At 53.5% G+C, this 18,467-nt stretch overlaps 1 protein-coding gene and 1 long non-coding RNA gene across 4 annotated transcripts; one reads left to right on the top strand and one right to left on the bottom strand.

The window, feature by feature from the left end:
* Nucleotides 1-535: 535 nt before the first annotated feature.
* LOC130516091 (uncharacterized) lies at nt 536-3,895 on the bottom strand. The gene is made up of 2 exons (XR_008947351.1): nt 2,046-3,895; nt 536-1,929 (listed from the first exon to the last, which is right to left on the bottom strand). It is a non-coding gene; the product is annotated as an uncharacterized LOC130516091 (long non-coding RNA).
* Nucleotides 3,896-9,235: 5,340 nt separating this feature from the next.
* flrt2 (fibronectin leucine rich transmembrane protein 2) lies at nt 9,236-17,068 on the top strand. 3 transcript variants are annotated; one of them, XM_057016933.1, is made up of 3 exons: nt 9,236-9,734; nt 10,719-10,844; nt 11,648-17,068. In XM_057016933.1, the coding sequence occupies exon 3, from the start codon at nt 12,053-12,055 to the stop codon at nt 14,015-14,017; it is 1,965 nt and encodes a 654-aa protein (XP_056872913.1). In that variant the 5' UTR covers nt 9,236-9,734; nt 10,719-10,844; nt 11,648-12,052; the 3' UTR covers nt 14,018-17,068. The 3 variants fall into 3 exon arrangements, with proteins under 3 accessions (XP_056872913.1, XP_056872914.1, XP_056872912.1); XM_057016934.1 differs by lacking the exon at nt 10,719-10,844 and having other exon boundaries at nt 9,236-9,449; XM_057016932.1 differs by lacking the exon at nt 10,719-10,844.
* Nucleotides 17,069-18,467: the final 1,399 nt, after the last annotated feature.

Below are 18,467 nucleotides of genomic sequence, written 5' to 3'. Positions count from 1 at the left end.
GGATGATGACACGTGAGATTCTCACCGGAATAAATGCGTATAGACAAGAGAGCGGTTCGAGCTAACGTTATTCCTCTCCTTGCTAACGTCTAAAACATCCGACCACCATTAACCTACTCAGTTAGCCTCTACCGTGTAATTGCTAACACACCAAATCTGGCTAAAAATCTTGCTAACTCTCTGTAGCTACCCAGTGCCTGCAATGCTAGCTCAGGCCTGGTGCAACTAGCATGTAGATAACTTTTATAACTAGCCAACAACCAGCTCATTTAGCGTATGTCTTCTGCTGCTCGGTAGCACTCCTCAATAGCATCCCGCCGTGTCCGCTAACAGCTCATCGGGATAAAACCGACCTGTGAAGACGCGCGAGCGCGAGCGAAGGTGGAACAGCTGTCAGGAGCAGCTACGGAGACACGAGGAGGTCTGAGGCAGAGACGTCGGGCCGCCACAGACGCTTGACTGACAGCAGAACTCTGCGGCGTTCCAGAACAGCAGCGCCGTCTTCAAACCGCCTTTCAAAATAAAACCACCACGCTGACGGGATTTAATATTTAATAAAAGTCAAACAGCCGACTGACAGCTGACGATTGCTCACCAGCTAAAGACAAACTTTTCAAGAGAATTTATGAAACAGGTGTTAGCAACAGTAGCAACAGCAGTTGAGCTAAGCTAGTTTACTCATCGTCACATTACAGTCGTTATTTAACTGAACATTTCCAGTTTGGTCTTTAGCCGTCAAAGTCAGACAAACAGCAGATGTTTATTTATTTGTTTACTCTCCCCGGACAGGAGTTGGGCTGTTTGGTTTGTCAGGAGTCACATGGCAGCTCTCACGACCGCCAACAATCGCAGCCTCAACGTGAACTTATTCTGCCCGTCGCGTTGTTGCCGTGTGACTGTGACTCACGGGTGGCGTGTGCTACGGCGCCAACGCCAAAAACGGGCGGCGGTGATTCAATTACCCAGCGAACCTGTTCGGATTAGTTGGATTAGTGTAAAGTTTCAAACCGACACTTTTAAACGTGTTGACGCGCTAAAGTTAGCTCAGAGATCTCTGAAGTGTCAGGAAAGCTTGACGCGCCACCTGCGCTTTATTACTAAAAGTGGGCTAATATTAGCAAAGTGGACGAGGGCTGTTTCATAATTAGCGCGAGTGTGAATTAAAAAAATGTTTTGTCACAAGATCGCACACAAAAATAAAGGCACGTTTAAGCTAGCTCACTCCGAGGGTCATTAAAAACAAGCTTTCCCCCAAAACCCAGAGCTAAAGCAGGAGCTAGCTTATTTTTCTCAGTTAGCTTCAGTGCTACAGATCATCCTTGTGTCTGCAAAGATGCGTTGTCACCTGTGCGACTCACCTGCGCGACTCACCTGTGCGACTCACCTGCGTGACTCACCTGCGCGCCCTCTTTAGCTTCAGCTTCCTGTGAGTAACCCAGCTGGTATCTTAGCATTTCATCGCTGTCTTTCTACCCGCTAACGCCGCGCACGTCAGCGTGACGTCTGTCACTCCAACGGACTAAACTCGCGTCCTAAAACAGAATCGCGGCGTCGAGTTTTCCGCCGCAACAACTGCGGTTCCGAACCTCCCCGAGACGGGACGCCTGCTGGGAAATGTCTGGCCTAATCCATCGCTAACTCCTGGATTACAGGACTCGGATCTGCCGAGGCAACTGCTCCAGCCGCCTCCTCGCCGACACGTGAGTGTGAGCTACGCCGCCGTCGTCCCCGGCTCTTTGTCCGGCCTGACTGAGGCAGCTAAACGCCGGCGTTCCGGAGAGACGGGCGTCTCTTCGCTGTCCTTTCATCAGCCTTGATGATGTCACACTTCCGTCCCGGCTCCTCCTCCTCCTCAGCCGTATGACGTTACCGCGGCTACCGTCACACGGGGTCATCGTGGGCGCCACGCTCGCTGACATCAGCTGACTGCTGCAGAAAAGGAAGTTTTAGCCCCCAGATGTTGAACTCTGGCCAGAAAATGTTGTTTCACTTCCGCTTCTGTCCGCACGCCATCGTCATCCTTCCTGTTTGAGGAGCGAACTCACCACGGACCACAGTTTTGGGAACGCTGTAGGCTCCTCTTTCTGGCACCGCTGCTAATATCCATCAGCTAGCATTGAGCTAGCTGTTGTTGACAACACAGAGCAGACGCGCTACTGTTGGGGGAAGCTAAAGGGAGCCGCGGTCGCTAACAGGGCAGGAAGAAAATCCGAGGTCCGTTTCTGTCGACGGAGGTGCCGGAATCTGGAAAGAGTGAGGAGAGGTTAGCATGTAGCAGCTACAGCGACGGCGTCAAACATGCTACCAGCAGGCAGCACCGGCGGGATGGCTCTGGGGTTCTGGTTCTGGTTCTGGTTCTGGTTCTGGTTCTGGTTCTGGTTCCTCCTCAGAGCTGCTGCACCAACAGGCGCTCGTCTGTTTGTTATTCCGCAGGTGTGCGACATTATTGATATCAGGGCTGTGTTGAACCACCATGCTGCTACTGTGTCTGTCTGCAGGCCACCAGTGTGTGTGTGTGTGTGTGTGTGTGTGTGTGTGTGTGTGTGTGCGTGTGTGTGTGTGTGTGTGTGTGTACAGCAGAAATAAAGCCTCCCATTGATAAGAACAAGTTCTTCTTGTTGAGGTATCAGCAGAGCTGAAGCTCGGCCAGCGTCAGATTCCCAGGGGCGTATTCCTGCACAACCCCCGCTGTGACACCAACACACGCGCACGTGTCCGTGCGCGCGGGGGAGGGGCCGGGGACCGAACATGTGTTAACGCTCTCCTGCCAGAGATACGGGGAGGACGCTGAGCGATGTCGGCTCCTCTAAAATGCTTCCATGTGCCTCCTCGGCATTCCTGCCACTTTTCCGAGGCATTTTTGAGACTCTCCCCGGAGACACCCGATACTCCGGGGAAAGCAGATAGTCATGAGAAATACCTGCCAGCTCTTCCTGGGAGCGGGGGAATTCCTGCCATTCCTCCTGACGGCTTGTTTTCACACATGTGCCAACGATTGTTCCTCGCCTCCAGGGCGGCGGCGGCGAGGTGGAGCCGCGCCTGTTTAGAGACAGCCAGGGTCATGATGGGGGGGGGGGTCAGGGAGGTTCCGGGGCAGCAGGAGCACCTGCGGAAGCTGGCCGTGTCAGCGCAGGCGTCTCGCTCGGCCCCCCAGCCTGACAGCAGGGATCATCCCGGGACACCAGCAGGACCCCCCATTAATCAGCCAACACGTGACGCGGCACCCAAAAGCGCCGGAACGCCGGAACGCCGGAACGCCAGGCCCAACACGAGGAGGTCGGGTGTAATGAAAAGCAGGTGGGCCGGTCGGCCCCTCCAGATGGAGCTGATCGGACCAGTCTGGGATCACCAGTGCAGCGTGTTTCCCATCAGCACCGCTGCTTAAAAGCTCCGAACCTAAATGGGAAGCGACAATCCGGAAGGGTTGAGACAAAAAGGAATCATCCCCACGGGCAATGAAATCCACATCGGACCTGGTCCACAGGCGGCTCTGGCCCAGCAATCAGGGGCCGACCACGTACACGCCGATCGACCGAGGATAAGAGGGGCCGAGTACACGCTCTTGAGGAACGCCGCGTCCTCCTTAGCTGGGAGGCTGCTTCAGATATTTATTTATCCAGCGTTAGCTCATGGCTCGTTTGTCCTCAGCTCCAGAATTCCATCTGACAGGGAAAACCTCGGAACATTCTCGGATATCTCAGTTTGGTTTGACAGGACATTAGTGGAAACATTCAAGTTCCCCTCTGGGATCACACTTGTTACATGCAGCCGACAGATTAGCATGCAGCCTACAGGTTAGCATGCAGCCGACAGGTTAGCATGCAGCCTACAGGTTAGCATGCAGCCGACAGATTAGCATGCAGCCGGCAGGTTAGCATGCAGCCGACAGGTTAGCATGCAGCCTACAGGTTAGCATGCAGCCGACAGGTTAGCATGCAGCCGACAGATTAGCATGCAGCCGACAGGTTAGCATGCAGCCGGCAGATTAGCATGCAGCCGACAGGTTAGCATGCAGCCTACAGGTTAGCATGCAGCCGACAGATTAGCATGCAGCCGACAGATTAGCATGCAGCCGGCAGGTTAGCATGCAGCCTACAGTTTAGCATGCAGCCGACAGGTTAGCATGCAGCCGACAGATTAGCATGCAGCCGGCAGGTTAGCATGCAGCCTACAGTTTAGCATGCAGCCTACAGGTTAGCATGCAGCCGACAGGTTAGCATGCAGCCTACAGGTTAGCATGCTAGCAATGAGCAGGAGGCTGTGCTAGGCCGCTGGCGGCGTTTCCTTCCGTCCGCTTCTTTGAGTGCTTCTTTTATTCTGGCCCTCGGTCTTATTAATATCTTATAAAGACCAAATTCAGGGTGCATTTTTCTTCCTGCTGGGGGGGCGTCAGCGACAGGTGAGGCGGAATTCCATGGATGGGATTAATCGTCCGAGGTGAGAGCGTTGAGCTGGCGGGAGACAGATGAAGAAGCGCGAGCAGAAGTCATGAATCCCACAGGGAACGCCTCCGTTTAGCCACCTTAGCGTCGTTCCTCACCCCAGAGACGGTCGCTTCAGTTCATCTCGCCACGGTGGGGCCCCTCCCACCATGAGAGGGGGAGCAACGCCGCCCGTCCCAGCGTCCTCTGAGGTGGAGCCGGTCCAGACGGGTCTGGGAGAGGGAAAAACTACCCCGATCCCCAAAGTACCCTGTTGGGAACGACTCCGGTCACGCGCTGGTGGACACTTTTCTAAAGGTCACCCGGCTGCTAACAGTCGCTCTGAGGCCTCCTCAGGCCTAAACTGATGACCGCTCGACCGCTAACGGCCCTTCTGACACAGGGCGGCTAAGGTCACAAGGTCGCGGCTCGACCCGCTAACGACCTTATGGGCGTAAAGACTGCAGCAGGTCTGTGGAAGCTAAAGCTAAAAACATCAACTCTCAGAGATTCAATAGTCAGACAGACAATATCCAGGCTAACGCTCCCAACTAGCATCTCTTCACCAGCATTTCTGACGTAATTAAGGATATTATTGCTCTGAACTCTATTAAACAAATCCCAAACAAGGAATTCCAGAATTCCACGCTCTTCCGAAAAAAGAACTCGAACCGTAAACTCACGGAGAAACAAGTCCGATATTAAATCACGGCTCCTGAAGGCAAAGATGGCGAAGCATTAGCCCGTCCTGCTGAGCAGCATCATGATATTTCGGAGCAGAGCGTCGTCTCACCTGGACTCTGATGTAATCGGGATCCACCCAAATTCAGCACCGGCAGGATTTGTCAGGATAACAGGAGCCTCCTGGGCCGCCATCACGCCTCTCGGCTTCCCAGGCAATTAAAAAGCTTCCAGGAGGAGTAAAGATCGGCCGAGTATTAAATGTTTGAAGTGGGGACACGAGAGGATTAACGGGAATGAAGAGAGGAACGACCTTCCCTCAAAAACAGACAATATTAATAAGCACGGCGCTCCGGCGTGAGCAGGAATCCCGGTAAACAAAGCAGCCATCACGGAGCGGGAGGACACGGGTCCAACCCTCCCTCTAATTCTAATCCAATAATTAACGAGCGTCCCAGGTCAAGAGAGTGTAAATTGTTATGAGAGGCTCTTCGCGCTGCGCTAATTTCAAATCACGCAATAATAAATCAGCTGTCAGAAGCAAACGAACGGCGAGGGGCCGCCGGGGTTCCAGCTAATTAGGGGGGGGGGGGGGACTCAAGCAGCTGCCCACAGCTGGACGCTGGAGACACGTCCAGGCTTCACTGTGCAGGCTGCCGTCCCCTTTCTGCCTTTTTCTCCAGCTATTGCTTTGATGTTTCTAAAGCTAGCGCTCCCTCGCCGTTCCCGGGACAGAGACGCGTCCGGGGAGGCACCGGCCGTGTTTTCGGGGGCGCGGAACCCGACAGGGAACATTTCGCAGAGGGCCCGACAACTTTGGTTTTCCAAAACCGTCCCGACGGATCTGCCTTTGATGTCCAACGTTTGGTTTTGATGTTGCCCTGACAACTGCCGGCCAATCCCGCCGCTCCGTCCCGTGCCGCTAGCGTGTTGGGATGGCCTGGCTCCCGCTCGACGCTGAAGTGCATCTTCTTCTCTGAAGAACGGCTCCGCGTTGTTGGGAATTCTGGCGCTCAGCGGTCCCAGCGGAACCGCCGACGCGGGCGAAACGTGACGTTCCGCGGTATCCGTCGGGATACTGCGACGGAGGATGTTTGAGCTCGGAGACAAATGGACGTCCACCGCTTCTGTTTACGTTGGGATGCGGGAGGGGCTGCGGACCGCCGTCACCGGCTCGGAGTGGGAAATTCAGCCCAGATGTGAGTTCAAACAAAAGGAAAGCTGCTGGGATTGAAGGTGGGATCAGGCCATCTTTGGCATGACCTGCGTCGTCCTGGCAACCGTCTACGGTCCTGCTCTAAGTTCCTGTCTCACGGGTCCTTTTCCCTTTTATGCTAAACGGCTGTTTTCCGCTGGCCCGCTCACGGCATCTGTGCACGTCGCTTTAAACGGGAAAAACATCATTCGGACACAAAAAAAAAGGTGGCACATTTGTATCGGATGAGGCGACACGTTTGAGTTGAAGGCGCGCTCCGGGAGGGTGCGGCTAATCTCTGATCTAGCATGTTTGTGCTAGAAAATCCGGTACAAAAAGCAGGAGGAGGAAGTTTAAGCTTTGGGTAAACAGGGAAGGGGGCGGAGCAACGAAGACACAGGTGACAGGTGTCGATGTGGTGGTGGTGGTGGTGGTGGTGGTGGTGGTGGTGGCGGGGGAGGGGGGGGGGGGGGGGTGAACCAACAAAGACAAAGATGTGAACTCCAAACTTAAGCTTGACAGCAGCTGCTAACGTGGCCTGGCGAGGTGTCACCAGAGCCGTGGTTTCGCTAACTTGTGCTGTTGATGCTGATTTCGTTAGTTTGTTCGTATGTGATCATAAATATGGAAAATCTAACAGAGTTAGTTCAGAAAACAAAAGGGTGTCAGGTGACCACAGCAGGCAGGGTTAGGAAGGCTAGCGTAGCCGCCGGTCTGTGGAAAGGAGCAAGCTAGCAACCTAGCGGAGGCCCAGCAGATATGTGATGTTTCTACGCCCTTCCTGCATCCTCCCGGAGCAAACGGCAGAGCCGTGAGTGAATTTTAGGGAAATTTAAAGGAAAATATCAAACCGGACCGTTTTCCCGCCGTGCTGGAGGAGAGAGAGGAGCGGCAGAATTCACGCTTCCAGAGGCGACGCAGAAGCCTCGTGTTATAAACTCCGGGAATCCACTCGTCCCTCCTCCTGCCCCAAACAGGATCCCCCCCCCCGTGCCCCTCCCCCACCCCCAGCTACTACAGGGCCTCGCTTGTTGTCAGCTCCGTGTTTATACAGCCCGCCGTTAGCAACAGGGCAGCATTCAGGCGGAGACGCCGCTCGCCCAGAGGTGTCCACGCCGTCCACCTCCACCCAGCGTCTCCGACGGGAGAGGACGCGCCAGCCCGGACGGGCCATCCTAGCGGGGCCCCCCCACAGCTGCTGGAGTGGATCGGTCCAATTCCAGCAGAGGTTTTCTGCTCCGTCACTTCTCCTCCTCCACCGTTGGCTCCCGGGGGTCCCGCTGAGACAGAGATGCATGTAGATGGATAATCAACGGGGCGACGTGATCACAGCCTCGGAAATTAATGGAAGCATCGATCGGCCGCTGTAAACATTATCAGCATATTTGTCTTTGAGGCCTGGAGCTGGGGGGGGGGGGGGTCCTGGGGTCCGTGTTTTTACCTTTTTTGGGCGGTCCGTGTAAATTATTGCAGGAATGTGATAAGCTAATGACGTCTCCTGGGATGGACACGGATACAACCCCGGGATAAACAGACACGGAGGCACTATTCCCTCCTCCTCGCTCCCGCCGTCTTTTCACGCCGTCTGAGGCCCAGTGGGGGGCGCGCGGGTGGCGCTTTGATGTCTATCTGCGGCGTTATCGAGGCGCACGAGCGCGTAGAGTAAACACGCCACGCCAGAGATGGGGTGGGGGGGGGGTTCCCATATGATGCTCCACCTCCTCTGGGGACAAAAGTCCGATGGATGGAATGAAGAGCAGCGGGTTGGACTCTGGTTCCATCCACTGCCAGACAGGTGACGGTGACGCGGTGGGTGGGGGGGGGGGGGCAGAGGGGGGTCACAGGAGGGTCACAGGAGGTCAAAGGGCAACAGAGCAGACAAGGTGGGGGGGCACTGACATCAAGGTCAGTTGTTTCTCCATCCTGTTATAAACCACTGGTGATGCTGGTCAGGGTCCAGGGGGTTCCTGGGGGGGTCTGGAGCCCGTCCCGTCCCGTTCAGAACCTGTCTGGAGCCCAGTGGAGCGGCTCCGTCTGGACCGAGCCTTCCGTTTGACCCATTCCTGCATTGTGAGGGAACTTGTGTGAGCCCGTTTGGCTGCCTGATGGACGCAGCCTCTGACGCACCAGAACCATCAATGATCTCCGGTGTATCCGCTGGTACCAGGTGCTGGTGGGCCGGGCCGGAGTGACGGATACCCCGGATCCAGCTCCGATCGCAGCGCGGAGCTGCGAGAAAACCACCGGAATCATCCGTTTCTGTGAGCTGCGGCCCAGTTATGGAGCAGTGTGGAAAAACGGTCCCGCTGGAAGCCGGAACACGAAGGACAAGGCTTCAGAACCCGACCTCTGACCCCGCCGGCCCCGGCTGCGCCCAAACATGCAGCTCTGCTTCCTTTATTATTCCCAGTTCAGGCCTGTAAAGTGGAGCAGCAGGATGCCAGCAGAACCGAGCCGGACCGGCACCGACGCCTCCCGTCATCAGCCCAGCTGTTCCAGGATCGGTGGGATCCTGTAAAGTTCACCCCTTTGGGTGTTTGAGCTCACGTTTCCACGACGACCGCAGTCATCAGGCTCGAGCTTTGATTAAAGCAAAAGAAAACAAGACATAAAGGGGAGGGGGGGGGGTCATCAACCCCCGCCCCCGCCACACATTCAGCACCAGCTGTGCGCTTTTTCCAGGAGGATTCCAGGATTTGGGAAGGAAAAGGCCGATCTGGGTGAGGAGGTGCCGTGTTCCGAGAGACCCAGAGTTTCTGCAGAGTGAGGGAGGTTCTGTGGCTCCGAGCCATGACGGAGCTGCTGGAGGAGATGCATTCTTTATTCTGAGGAGGGAGGGGGGACAGAGGGAGGGAGAGGGAGAGAGGGAGGGAGAGAGAGAGGAGAGAGAGAGGAGAGATGAGGGAGGGAGGGAGGGAGGGAGGGGGCGAGCGCGCACGCACACGTCGCACTATCAGCTGAAGCATCGCAGGCAGCAGCTCTCGCTCCGGCTCTGCGCTGCGGTCTCGGAGAGGAAACTTTGCGCTCCCGGCGGAGGAGCGCTTCGGGGCGGACGCGGCTGCCGTCATGGCCCGGTGCGGATCAGGCGTCGCCAGCGTTCGGAGCGTGCGCGCACGAGGAGAAGCGGGTCTGTCGGACGCGGCTGCGCTGAAGTGAGTTACAGCAGGAGGCGCCTGAGTCGCTGACGGAGGAGGGACTTTTTTTTTTTTTTTTTTTTGGCTTTTGAGCTGGAATTTTTTTTTGGTTTTGGAAAAAGTGGAGGACAGCGGTGCGGACACAGCCAGAGCCGTGCGCGGGGACCCATGCGGGGGAATATGCTGTTCCGAAGACCCGCTGGGCTCACAGCAGTTCTGCCTTCAGGCGGGGGGATCCGGACACTCACGGGGGGGAACTTGATCGCTCCGGCGGGCTGTGGAACGGAGAAAGGCTCGGCAAAGGTAAAGGCTGCTGCTCGGTAACTCAGGACGGGGGGGGGGGGGGGGGGGGGGGGGGGTAGTAATAATTATAAGCTTCAGGTCAACAGCAGCCACCTCCGCTCTTTATTTCTGCGTGAACGACGCAGAAATGTAACTTTCTACCTCAGCTCCTCCAGAAAAAAACGGCCTCAAATCGAGCCGGGAATTAAATCCGACGCTAATCTTAAATCAAAGATCCCCTCAAACTGGCACCGAGTCGCTAAATTCCCAGCCACTTGTTTCAGGATTAATTAAAACCTTTAAGCGATAATCCGAAGGTTGATGAGATGTTGGAGACGAGCGCGGCACAAAGCGCAGAGCTGCACATTTGCGCTGCGCTCTCCGTGCTGGAGGGTTTCCACTCTCCATGCGCAGCACGGCTCAGTCGGACCCTCTGAAATGGTTCATTCAGAGGGACCCTGCTCCCTGGGCAGCCTTTGAAGTCCACCTGATCCGCCTCTTATCGCCCCCGAAACGGCCGATCCATTTAAACTTTTTAATTGCGTTTCTGTGGCGAAAATCCGGTTCTAATCGGATTGTCCTCGCCGAATATCTGCGCGTTTATCTCGCGAGGAGAACCAGGGCTTCGTCCCTGCAAATCAAATTAAACAGGAGGAAGGAAAAAAGAACTCCCGTCGTCTTTATTTCGCTTTGATCTTAATTGTCGCGATAAAAAAAAACGTTAAACATGAGATCGGGCTTCGTTTTTCTGGATTTTTGCCGGACAGTTTCTTTATGCAGCTGTGAAAATCTTTCTGCTGCTGCTGCCTTCAGGGTTAGATTCTGTGGCAGCCCCCCCCCAGCTTATTTGATTAAATTTAGCTGTTTTAATTTGGAAAAGTAGATCACAGATGTGTCAAAAGATTGTTTTTGCCGCCTCCAGACAGCAGGCGATTTAAAGATTCCCGTGATGGTCACAGCCTCTTCCCCTTTATTTGTTAGTTTATTCCTCTTTTTTTCTGCTAGAGCCTAAAAAGTGTCAATTCTCGGGTTGGTGATTGGGTCCAGCCTTCCTCGCTTTGCTCCTCATCCCTGACGGACACCTCGGTGGCGCCCTCGCTCACGCGAAACCATCCAGCCGCCGCTCGACTGGTGTGTGTCCTCCAGTCAAACTGGGAGCTGCAGATGATAATCCGAACCTTTTCAGTTGCCTGTGTGTGTGTGTGTGTGTGTGTGTGGGTTATAAAACAGGGAACGGGCTAATGGTTCCGGGGGTCTGCTGCGATCCGGCGGCCTTGAGCCTCACCAGCCGCCCTGTGCTGAGATATTGCAGTATTGATCATTTTTTGCAGGTCGGGGGTCTAAATTATGATCCAATCCGGCTTCAGCTGACAGCTGGCGTCTGTCAGAGGGGCTGTTTTCTGTTCCTCGACCGCCTCTGCTCTGTTTCTTCGTCCTGCTCGTCACACTCTTAAATCTACAAGTCGGGCCGAGCGTGCGGGCTCGTCGTGAGCTCCTCCCGCAGCCTCGGGTGCAGCCGTGGCCGCCGTTTCCTTTGTAGGTTAGCGTGTTTACGTTATTTTGGGTTTTGGATGGGGCAGGTGACGCCTTGATTAGCCTTTGGTTTTTTTTTTAGCTGGTTCTCCTAAGGCAGCGTCGATCGCGGCCATAATGGCTGACAACCCACCAGAGTGTCCTCGCAGTCCTCTGTTCCTCCTCTGAGGGAGCAGAAGGAATAAAAGACGTCTTTATGTCTCTGAAACCGGATGTTTAAGAACCGCCCGGAATATTAATAAGATGATTCTTTTTAAGAACATGGTGGGTTTGAAATTTCACCATGTTTTGTGGTTGTTGGAAGGTGGTTAGGATGGCCGATGAAGACACAAGCAAGCGCTTGTTTTGAGAACCGAAACCGCTGAATGTTCTAATTCAGCGATTCTTTGTTTGCCCTGCAGGTCTCTGGATCCAAATGTCACCCCCCACGTACTCTGTCCTGGCTGGGGTCCGGCAGCGTGTGACGGACAGGCGAGTGGAGCCTGTGGCCGACCTCTACTGCGAGGATTCAAATTGGCCCCGGCTGAGCTCTGCGTGGGCCAATGAGTGACGAGTTCAGCTGTGGTCTGGTGTCTCAGCATGGATGGAGTCCATCAGAGGAGCGCTCGCCGCTAATGAGGCCTTCACTCTTTGGCTGAGGACGAGCATTTACAGGATTATTCCCACCCTTTCCTGCTCCTTTGACTGCGTCATTGCCAGGTTCTCATAAGTGACCCTGTCGCGGGGTCAGTTTTTGGTGGATATATAGTTTTACCTTTGTTCTTTTTTTTTCTTTGGGTTTCCTTCTTCAGTTTTCCTATTTCACTATGGAGTTTCTTGCCGGACCTTGGAATAAAGATTGGGCTTCATTCGTACAATTCTGGTTAACTGTCACGCTGAGCCTCCAGATGCAGTTCAGCTCGGGCGCCTCGTGCCCACAGGTGTGTCGTTGTGACAACATGTTTGTGTACTGCAATGAACGCAGCCTGACATCAGTGCCTCTGGGGATACAGGAGGGCTACAAGATCCTCTTTCTGCATAACAACCAGATAAACAATGCCGGGTTCCCCATGGAACTCCACAATCTGGCCTCCGTGGAGACTGTGTACCTTTACGGTAACCAGCTGGACGAGTTCCCCATCAACCTGCCCAAGAACACGCGGGTCCTGCATCTCCAAGAGAACAACATCCAGACCATCTCCAGGGCGGCCCTGGCCCAGCTGACAAGACTGGAGGAGCTGCACCTGGATGATAACTCCATCTCTACAGTGGGGGTGGAGGAAGGGGCCTTCAGAGAGGCAGTGAGCCTCAAACTGCTCTTCCTCACCAAGAACCACTTGAGCAGCGTTCCCATCGGCCTTCCCGAGGACCTGAAGGAACTGCGATTGGACGAGAACCGCATTGCTGTCATTGCAGAGGAGGCCTTTCAGAATGTGACGCGCCTGCAGCGCCTCGTGTTGGACGGGAACCTGCTGACAGATGAGGGCATTGCACCAGGGACCTTCCAGGACCTGGTTAACCTCCACGAGCTCGCCCTGGCCCGGAACTCGCTCACCTTCCCTCCCCCGCTCCTGCCCACCCAGGCACTGATCAAACTCAGCCTGCAAGAGAACCAGATTGACCAGATCCCTGTGGCAGCCTTCGCTGACCTAAATAGGTTGGAAAAATTGGATATCTCGAGCAACCAGCTCCAGAGTCTTACACAGGGTGTGTTTGACAGTTTGTCAAGCCTGAGGCACCTCATGGTCCGAAATAACCCCTGGCGGTGTGACTGTTCTGTGAAATGGGTGGTGGTCTGGCTCAAGTCCTTGCCCACGTCCATCAATGCCCGAGGGTTCGTCTGTCAGAGTCCAGAGAAAGTCCGTGGCATGGCGATCAGGGAGCTCACCTTGGATATCATAGAGTGCCCTGTTGGGAGTGACTCGCCACCGTGGCCCACTCTGCGCTCGACACCCCCTCCCCCGCCCACGACCGTGCCCCTCACCACCACCACGTCCACCCTCATGACCACCCCTATCCCCTACTACTTTGAGTCGTCCTCCCCTCCGGCACCCCCTGAGCATAAGAACCCTCCGGGACCCCTCCCTCCCTACAAGGATCCCCTTCAGATCTCCTTCCATGTGGTGAATTCCACCAACATCGAGGTGAGCTGGGTTTCCTACTTCACCGTCACAGCCTACAAAGTCACCTGGGTGAAACGAGGCCAAAGCCAAATAAACGAAGGTATGAGAGAGCGGACGGTGAGCGGGGACCAGCGACAGATCAGCCTTACCAGCCTGGAGCCCCGGTCTGTGTATCGGATCTGCGTGCACATGCTGGACACTCTAAACTCCTACAGGCCAGGGGAGGATACTCTGTGCTCTGAGGCCAGGACCAAGGCTCCTGGCAAGGAGCAAGCTCCTCAGGAGGGTATCAACTCCACGCTGCTAATGGCTGGAATCATAGGAGGGGCCGTGCTGCTCGTCCTGGTAACTCTGCTGAGCCTGTTCTGCTGGTACATGCACAGGAAGAGCCGGTCGTCTTCGACCAAGTGGAAATACAACCGGGGCAGGAGAAAAGACGACTACTGCGAGGCTGGAACCAAGAAGGATAACTCCATTCTTGAGATGACTGAGACCAGTTTCCAGATAGTGGCGCTGAACAATGAGCAGCTGCTCAAGGGCGACTTCAGGATCCAGCCCATCTACACGCCCAACGGGGGCATCGGCTTTAGAGACTGCCCCCTCAGCAAAAACAGCATAGCCTACTGCAAGAGCAGCAACGTGCCCAGTACAGAGTTCTGCCACACGTGATCAACCGCGAACACTAAACACACACCAAACACACGCGCACACACTTCGATACACACGCTATTTGTGTAGACACCAATATAAATTCTAGTCAAATATAACTGTACCATATATATTTCCAAGTTCTGTCTACGATGTAATTTATACTGTGGATACTGATGTGGGAATCTCTGCTATCTTTTTTATTCTTAGAAAAGGAGATAAAAAGTGTTTCTTTTTTTTATAACCAGCAGGGTTTTGAGAGTGGTATAAATGGTCAGTACTGTACAAGAACATGGGTTTGTACAATCACGGCACCCCGGGTGTAGCTTTTCTGATGAATGCCGTCGGCTTTGGAACCGTTGGAAAGGGCGCTTCGAGGGCTGGGATCCTTCGCTAACCACAGAAGCAAAATAGGGCCCTTTTTCCCTCTCCATCGTCCTCTCCATCTCTCTCGCTCTTTCTTCTGAAGTGCACAACGCCCTCCCCGGTGCACCAGAGCGCTAGTAAAGACAACACCGCACAGGGGAAATCCAAATGCTGCTGATTGGAGTGCTGTGGAAATCCAGCGCCGGTGACACGTAAACAGAAATTGAAGTGCACTTTCTTATTAGAGGCGGGCAGGAAGCGGCCGAGGCTGCGATCGTATGTCAGGAAGTGTCAGGAAGGTCGTCAACGCTGCCGGAGGAGAGCTCGGAACACCTTTGTTCTGCCGGCAGTGAAGCGAAGGTGGATTTAGCCGGAGACACTTTGGGAAAAGTTCTTTTTTAATTTGTAGATCTGCAGGTTTTTTTTCTGAAGCCTGGGAGGATTATTGTCTCTAATGAGGTGCAGGGCTGTGCCGGGACTTCCAGATCCCCTTTGAAGAAATTCCTTCATTTGTTCTGCTTCTTTTATCCCCTCTGCTTTGACAAATGAGGCCACAAGGGGGCAGTTGAGCGAGACAGGATCTGGGGGTGCAAAGGGAGGGAGGGTTTGCACGGCTTTACCCCCACCGGTCCCCTGGAGTCCAGGACCAGGTGATGCTACTCGAGTATTAATGCTCATCGAGCTCCTTAATGATGTGGAAGCTTTTAAAAACCAACAGTTTGATGATAGATGGGGTGGATTTTCAGCTGCATTATGGGATGGAGGCCTCGTCCACGCTCATTTTGTTGAACCTAATTAAACACCTTCGCCCCCCCCCCCCCCCAACCCCCAACCCCCTTTTTATCCAATCAGGACATTGTGACAATGGGATCCGGCTCCACCCCCGATCCAGTCAGGAGAGGCGCTAACCTTCGCTCCCCCAACCAGGACGGCGTCGCCTGATCGCTCCTACGGCGTTATTGTCACTTCATCTACTCTCGTCCCCCCCCCCCACACCTTCCCCCCCCCGGGTCCTCTGATCCCTGTGTGGCTGCAATTAAAAACGTTTTTGGCGTCTGTAGCAGCTCTTTGCGTGCGAGGTGCCGGTGAGAGTTCTTTATTCTCCACTTTTTAAGTCGACTTTATTTGATTTGACACAGTTTTATTTGGAGAGGCCAAGCTTAGAGAGGTCCCTCCCTCCCCACCTCCCCCCTCCCCACCTTAAGCTCTCTCCTTATAATCCCCCACCAAAAAAGGGTGAAAATATGTAGCGATTATTTTCACTGGGCGGCCTGGAGGTCATGCTGGGCGAGCGCGTTAACCCTTCGAGAGGTGCCCCAGTGCAGCTGCTCAAACATCCAGGCCTGAGCATCAGCGGAGACTCGGCCAAACAGTCGGAGGCAAATATTTGTCGGGTTTTTTCTTCCGCACCGATACAATTCGCTTCTGAGGTCTGGCGGTAGCCGTGCCCGCTGTCGCCCGGACGACCGATCATGCAGAGTTTTACAGCGTTTCAGTAATGCTGAGTCATGCCACGGAAATGTTTCAGGAACCGACACAAGAGAACATTTACTAGCTGCTTAGCGTGCTAACCCTGGTAAAATCTGTTCATCTTTGACTTTCAGGCTTTATAAACTATTATTAGCAGCAAATGTGGCCAAGAATTTTTTTTAAAAAAAGTCACCCTATGGATCCGTTCCGGCAACACTTGATCACTTATCCATCGGAGATCTCAATTTTGACCTCGTTTGGATTCACTTCAAGGGCTCATTGACCTTCTGTGGTTATCAAAGCATCTCCATTTCTGTTTAACTTCAACCTTTTATCTCCACAAACACATTCACACGTCATGTCGCTCCGGTCGTTCTTTGTTCCAGATGAAAGCCCTGCGTGATGTCACGTGCAGATCAAAGCTGGAGGGGTGGAACGGTTGCTACGTGCGCTAACCCGTCTGTGAATGTGTAACCCAGACAGACATTTGCCTTACCTTTCATACACAACTGAATGATGGGAGGAAGAAAAAACCAGGCGAGACGTGAAAAGAAAGCACACAGCGCTAACAGTATTAACGGGAGGAACATGCTAACCCGACACAATAGCTGTTCGTCTTTAGTGCCAGATCGTTAGCGGGGAAGCAGCTCCCTTTGTTGTTTCTGCTGCAGACTCTGCTCTTAATTGTGGAAACACACAAAACTGAATTACAAACTCTTGCCATCACTTTATCGGCGCTCCAGGGCGCTAGGATGTTTGTGTTAGCCGAATCGCATGGAAAACGACAAATTTGAGAGCAGTTCAGAGACAGCGTGAGCAGCCGAAATGTTTAAAGTCATCCCCTCTCCAGGGAGGGGGCAGATATCTATTAGCCAAAATGTTCATTCGGGCGCTTGTGCATGTTCTGTGTTTTAGCTTCATCGCCTTTGATTTTACTTACACAGGTTTGACGGTTCAGGGGGTTTGAGCGAGGGGGGGGGGGGCAGGAAGAGTCAGGTGCATGCAGAACAGCTCGGTCGGGACGCTCACCAGACGCCGCAGTGTTACGTTTAACCACCTACAAGTTTTCTTAGGAACCAAAGTTAAATTTCTGTTCTCATGATGAAATATTGGTGTTGTTCCATGTATGTGCCTTGAGGTTGAACTTACAATGTAAAGTCCTTGAAACCTTTAAATGTTTTTGCACAAACTGTAAATACTTAAGTGAAGCTTTTTGACAATAAAAGAGCCATCGGATTTGAGCCCCTCTGTCGCCTCTGTTCTACGCGGCTGCCTGCTCCTCATTAGCTCTGGGTGCTGGCAGGAGGCATCAGGCAGCAGAAACGCAGCCTTGGCTTCCTCTATTTTGGGTCAGAGGCTCATAATTCTGAGTCTAAGCTTTGTACTATACGCACTTTTCCAAAGCTAACCTTTTTTTCTTCTTAAAAGAGGTCTGGGAGACGTGGTAGCTTCACCGCAGCTTAGCTTCCAGCTGGAGGGTAATCCAAGAACCCCAGAACGAGTCCAAGTCCCTGTGGGTGCCACCGGTCCCGGCTCTTAGTTGCCTTCTTAACCGCGAGGCCGGTCCGAAAACCTCCCTGGTCCCGATCCACTCGGGATGGTCGGTGCCCCTGCTGGCGCTTTTGGGGCAGGAAATTGGTCGTTTTCTCAAAAGTCAGAATGTGATTTTTCTCTTTTCAGAACCTTAAAGTCTTCAAGAGAAGCCAAGTGGATTAAAAAGGTTTTAAAATTTGACTTCAGGCGCTTTCAACGCAGTCTGAACCAAACGGGGAGAGATATTCATGGAGCTGCAAGCTCGCGACCTGATGAAGGTGGTGGAGACGCGGCTCGAATTTTAAAGAGTATTGAGCCTTTTTCTCCTTGGAGGCAGAGCTGCCCACTTATGCCCGAGAGTCCCGCTTTATTTTAGTATTTATTCTGCGTGCGGATTCAAATATCGCACCTTTAATGCGCTTCGCGAGGTCGCACGCTGTTGATTGTGCTAACCGCAGCTAATGAGCCAACGTTTGCTTTAGCAGATGACCTGTAAAGCTCCGCCCAGCCGCCCTCGCTGGTCGGGCACAAACACTGATTAATTTGGGAATATTTGCTCATATCTTTTAGAGAAAAGTCCTGCCTGTTTTAAGGGAGACCGATCGAACTGCAGCTTTAACGCCAGAAAAGACGCTAATAGATAGATTTGTAAAAAAAAATAATGTTGGGATAAGGAACCAAAAAAGTCAAGTGAATACACAAACTCCTAATTAGACTAATTATCGGAATAAATCATTAATTAAAAGGAAACAGGTTTTCACTTCCTACCTCAACAGACAGCTCATAATTAGCGTCAGTGGAAACACCTGTGGTCACACCCCCCTTCCTGCTCCAAAAAAGGTTGTTTTAGTTTCCTTTTCTTAGCCGCTCACTTCCTCGCTGGTTCTCTGCCAGGATTTTGTGTTTGTTTGCGATGTTTCGGTGCTGGATGGAGAGATCCCGTTTCCAGGACCGTGTGGCTCGTTAGCGCGCCTCGTTAGCGCACCTGTAGCTGCAGAGTAGAACAGCAGCCGTGGCGGCGCAGGTGGAGTTTTCTGCCACTCCGAGATCCTCGTTTGAGCCTCTTCTAATCAGCTGCAAAATGGAGGAAAAGTCATTTAAA

Source organism: Takifugu flavidus, chromosome 19 (genome assembly GCF_003711565.1).
Source record: "Takifugu flavidus isolate HTHZ2018 chromosome 19, ASM371156v2, whole genome shotgun sequence".
Classification (NCBI taxonomy): Eukaryota; Metazoa; Chordata; class Actinopteri; order Tetraodontiformes; family Tetraodontidae; genus Takifugu; species Takifugu flavidus.
This window is presented reverse-complemented; position numbering and strand designations above follow the sequence as displayed.

Bases quoted from the DNA above. Each gene is read 5' to 3' on its own strand.
- flrt2 (XM_057016934.1), top strand. From the start codon at position 12,053: ATGGAGTTTCTTGCCGGACCTTGGAATAAAGATTGGGCTTCATTCGTA.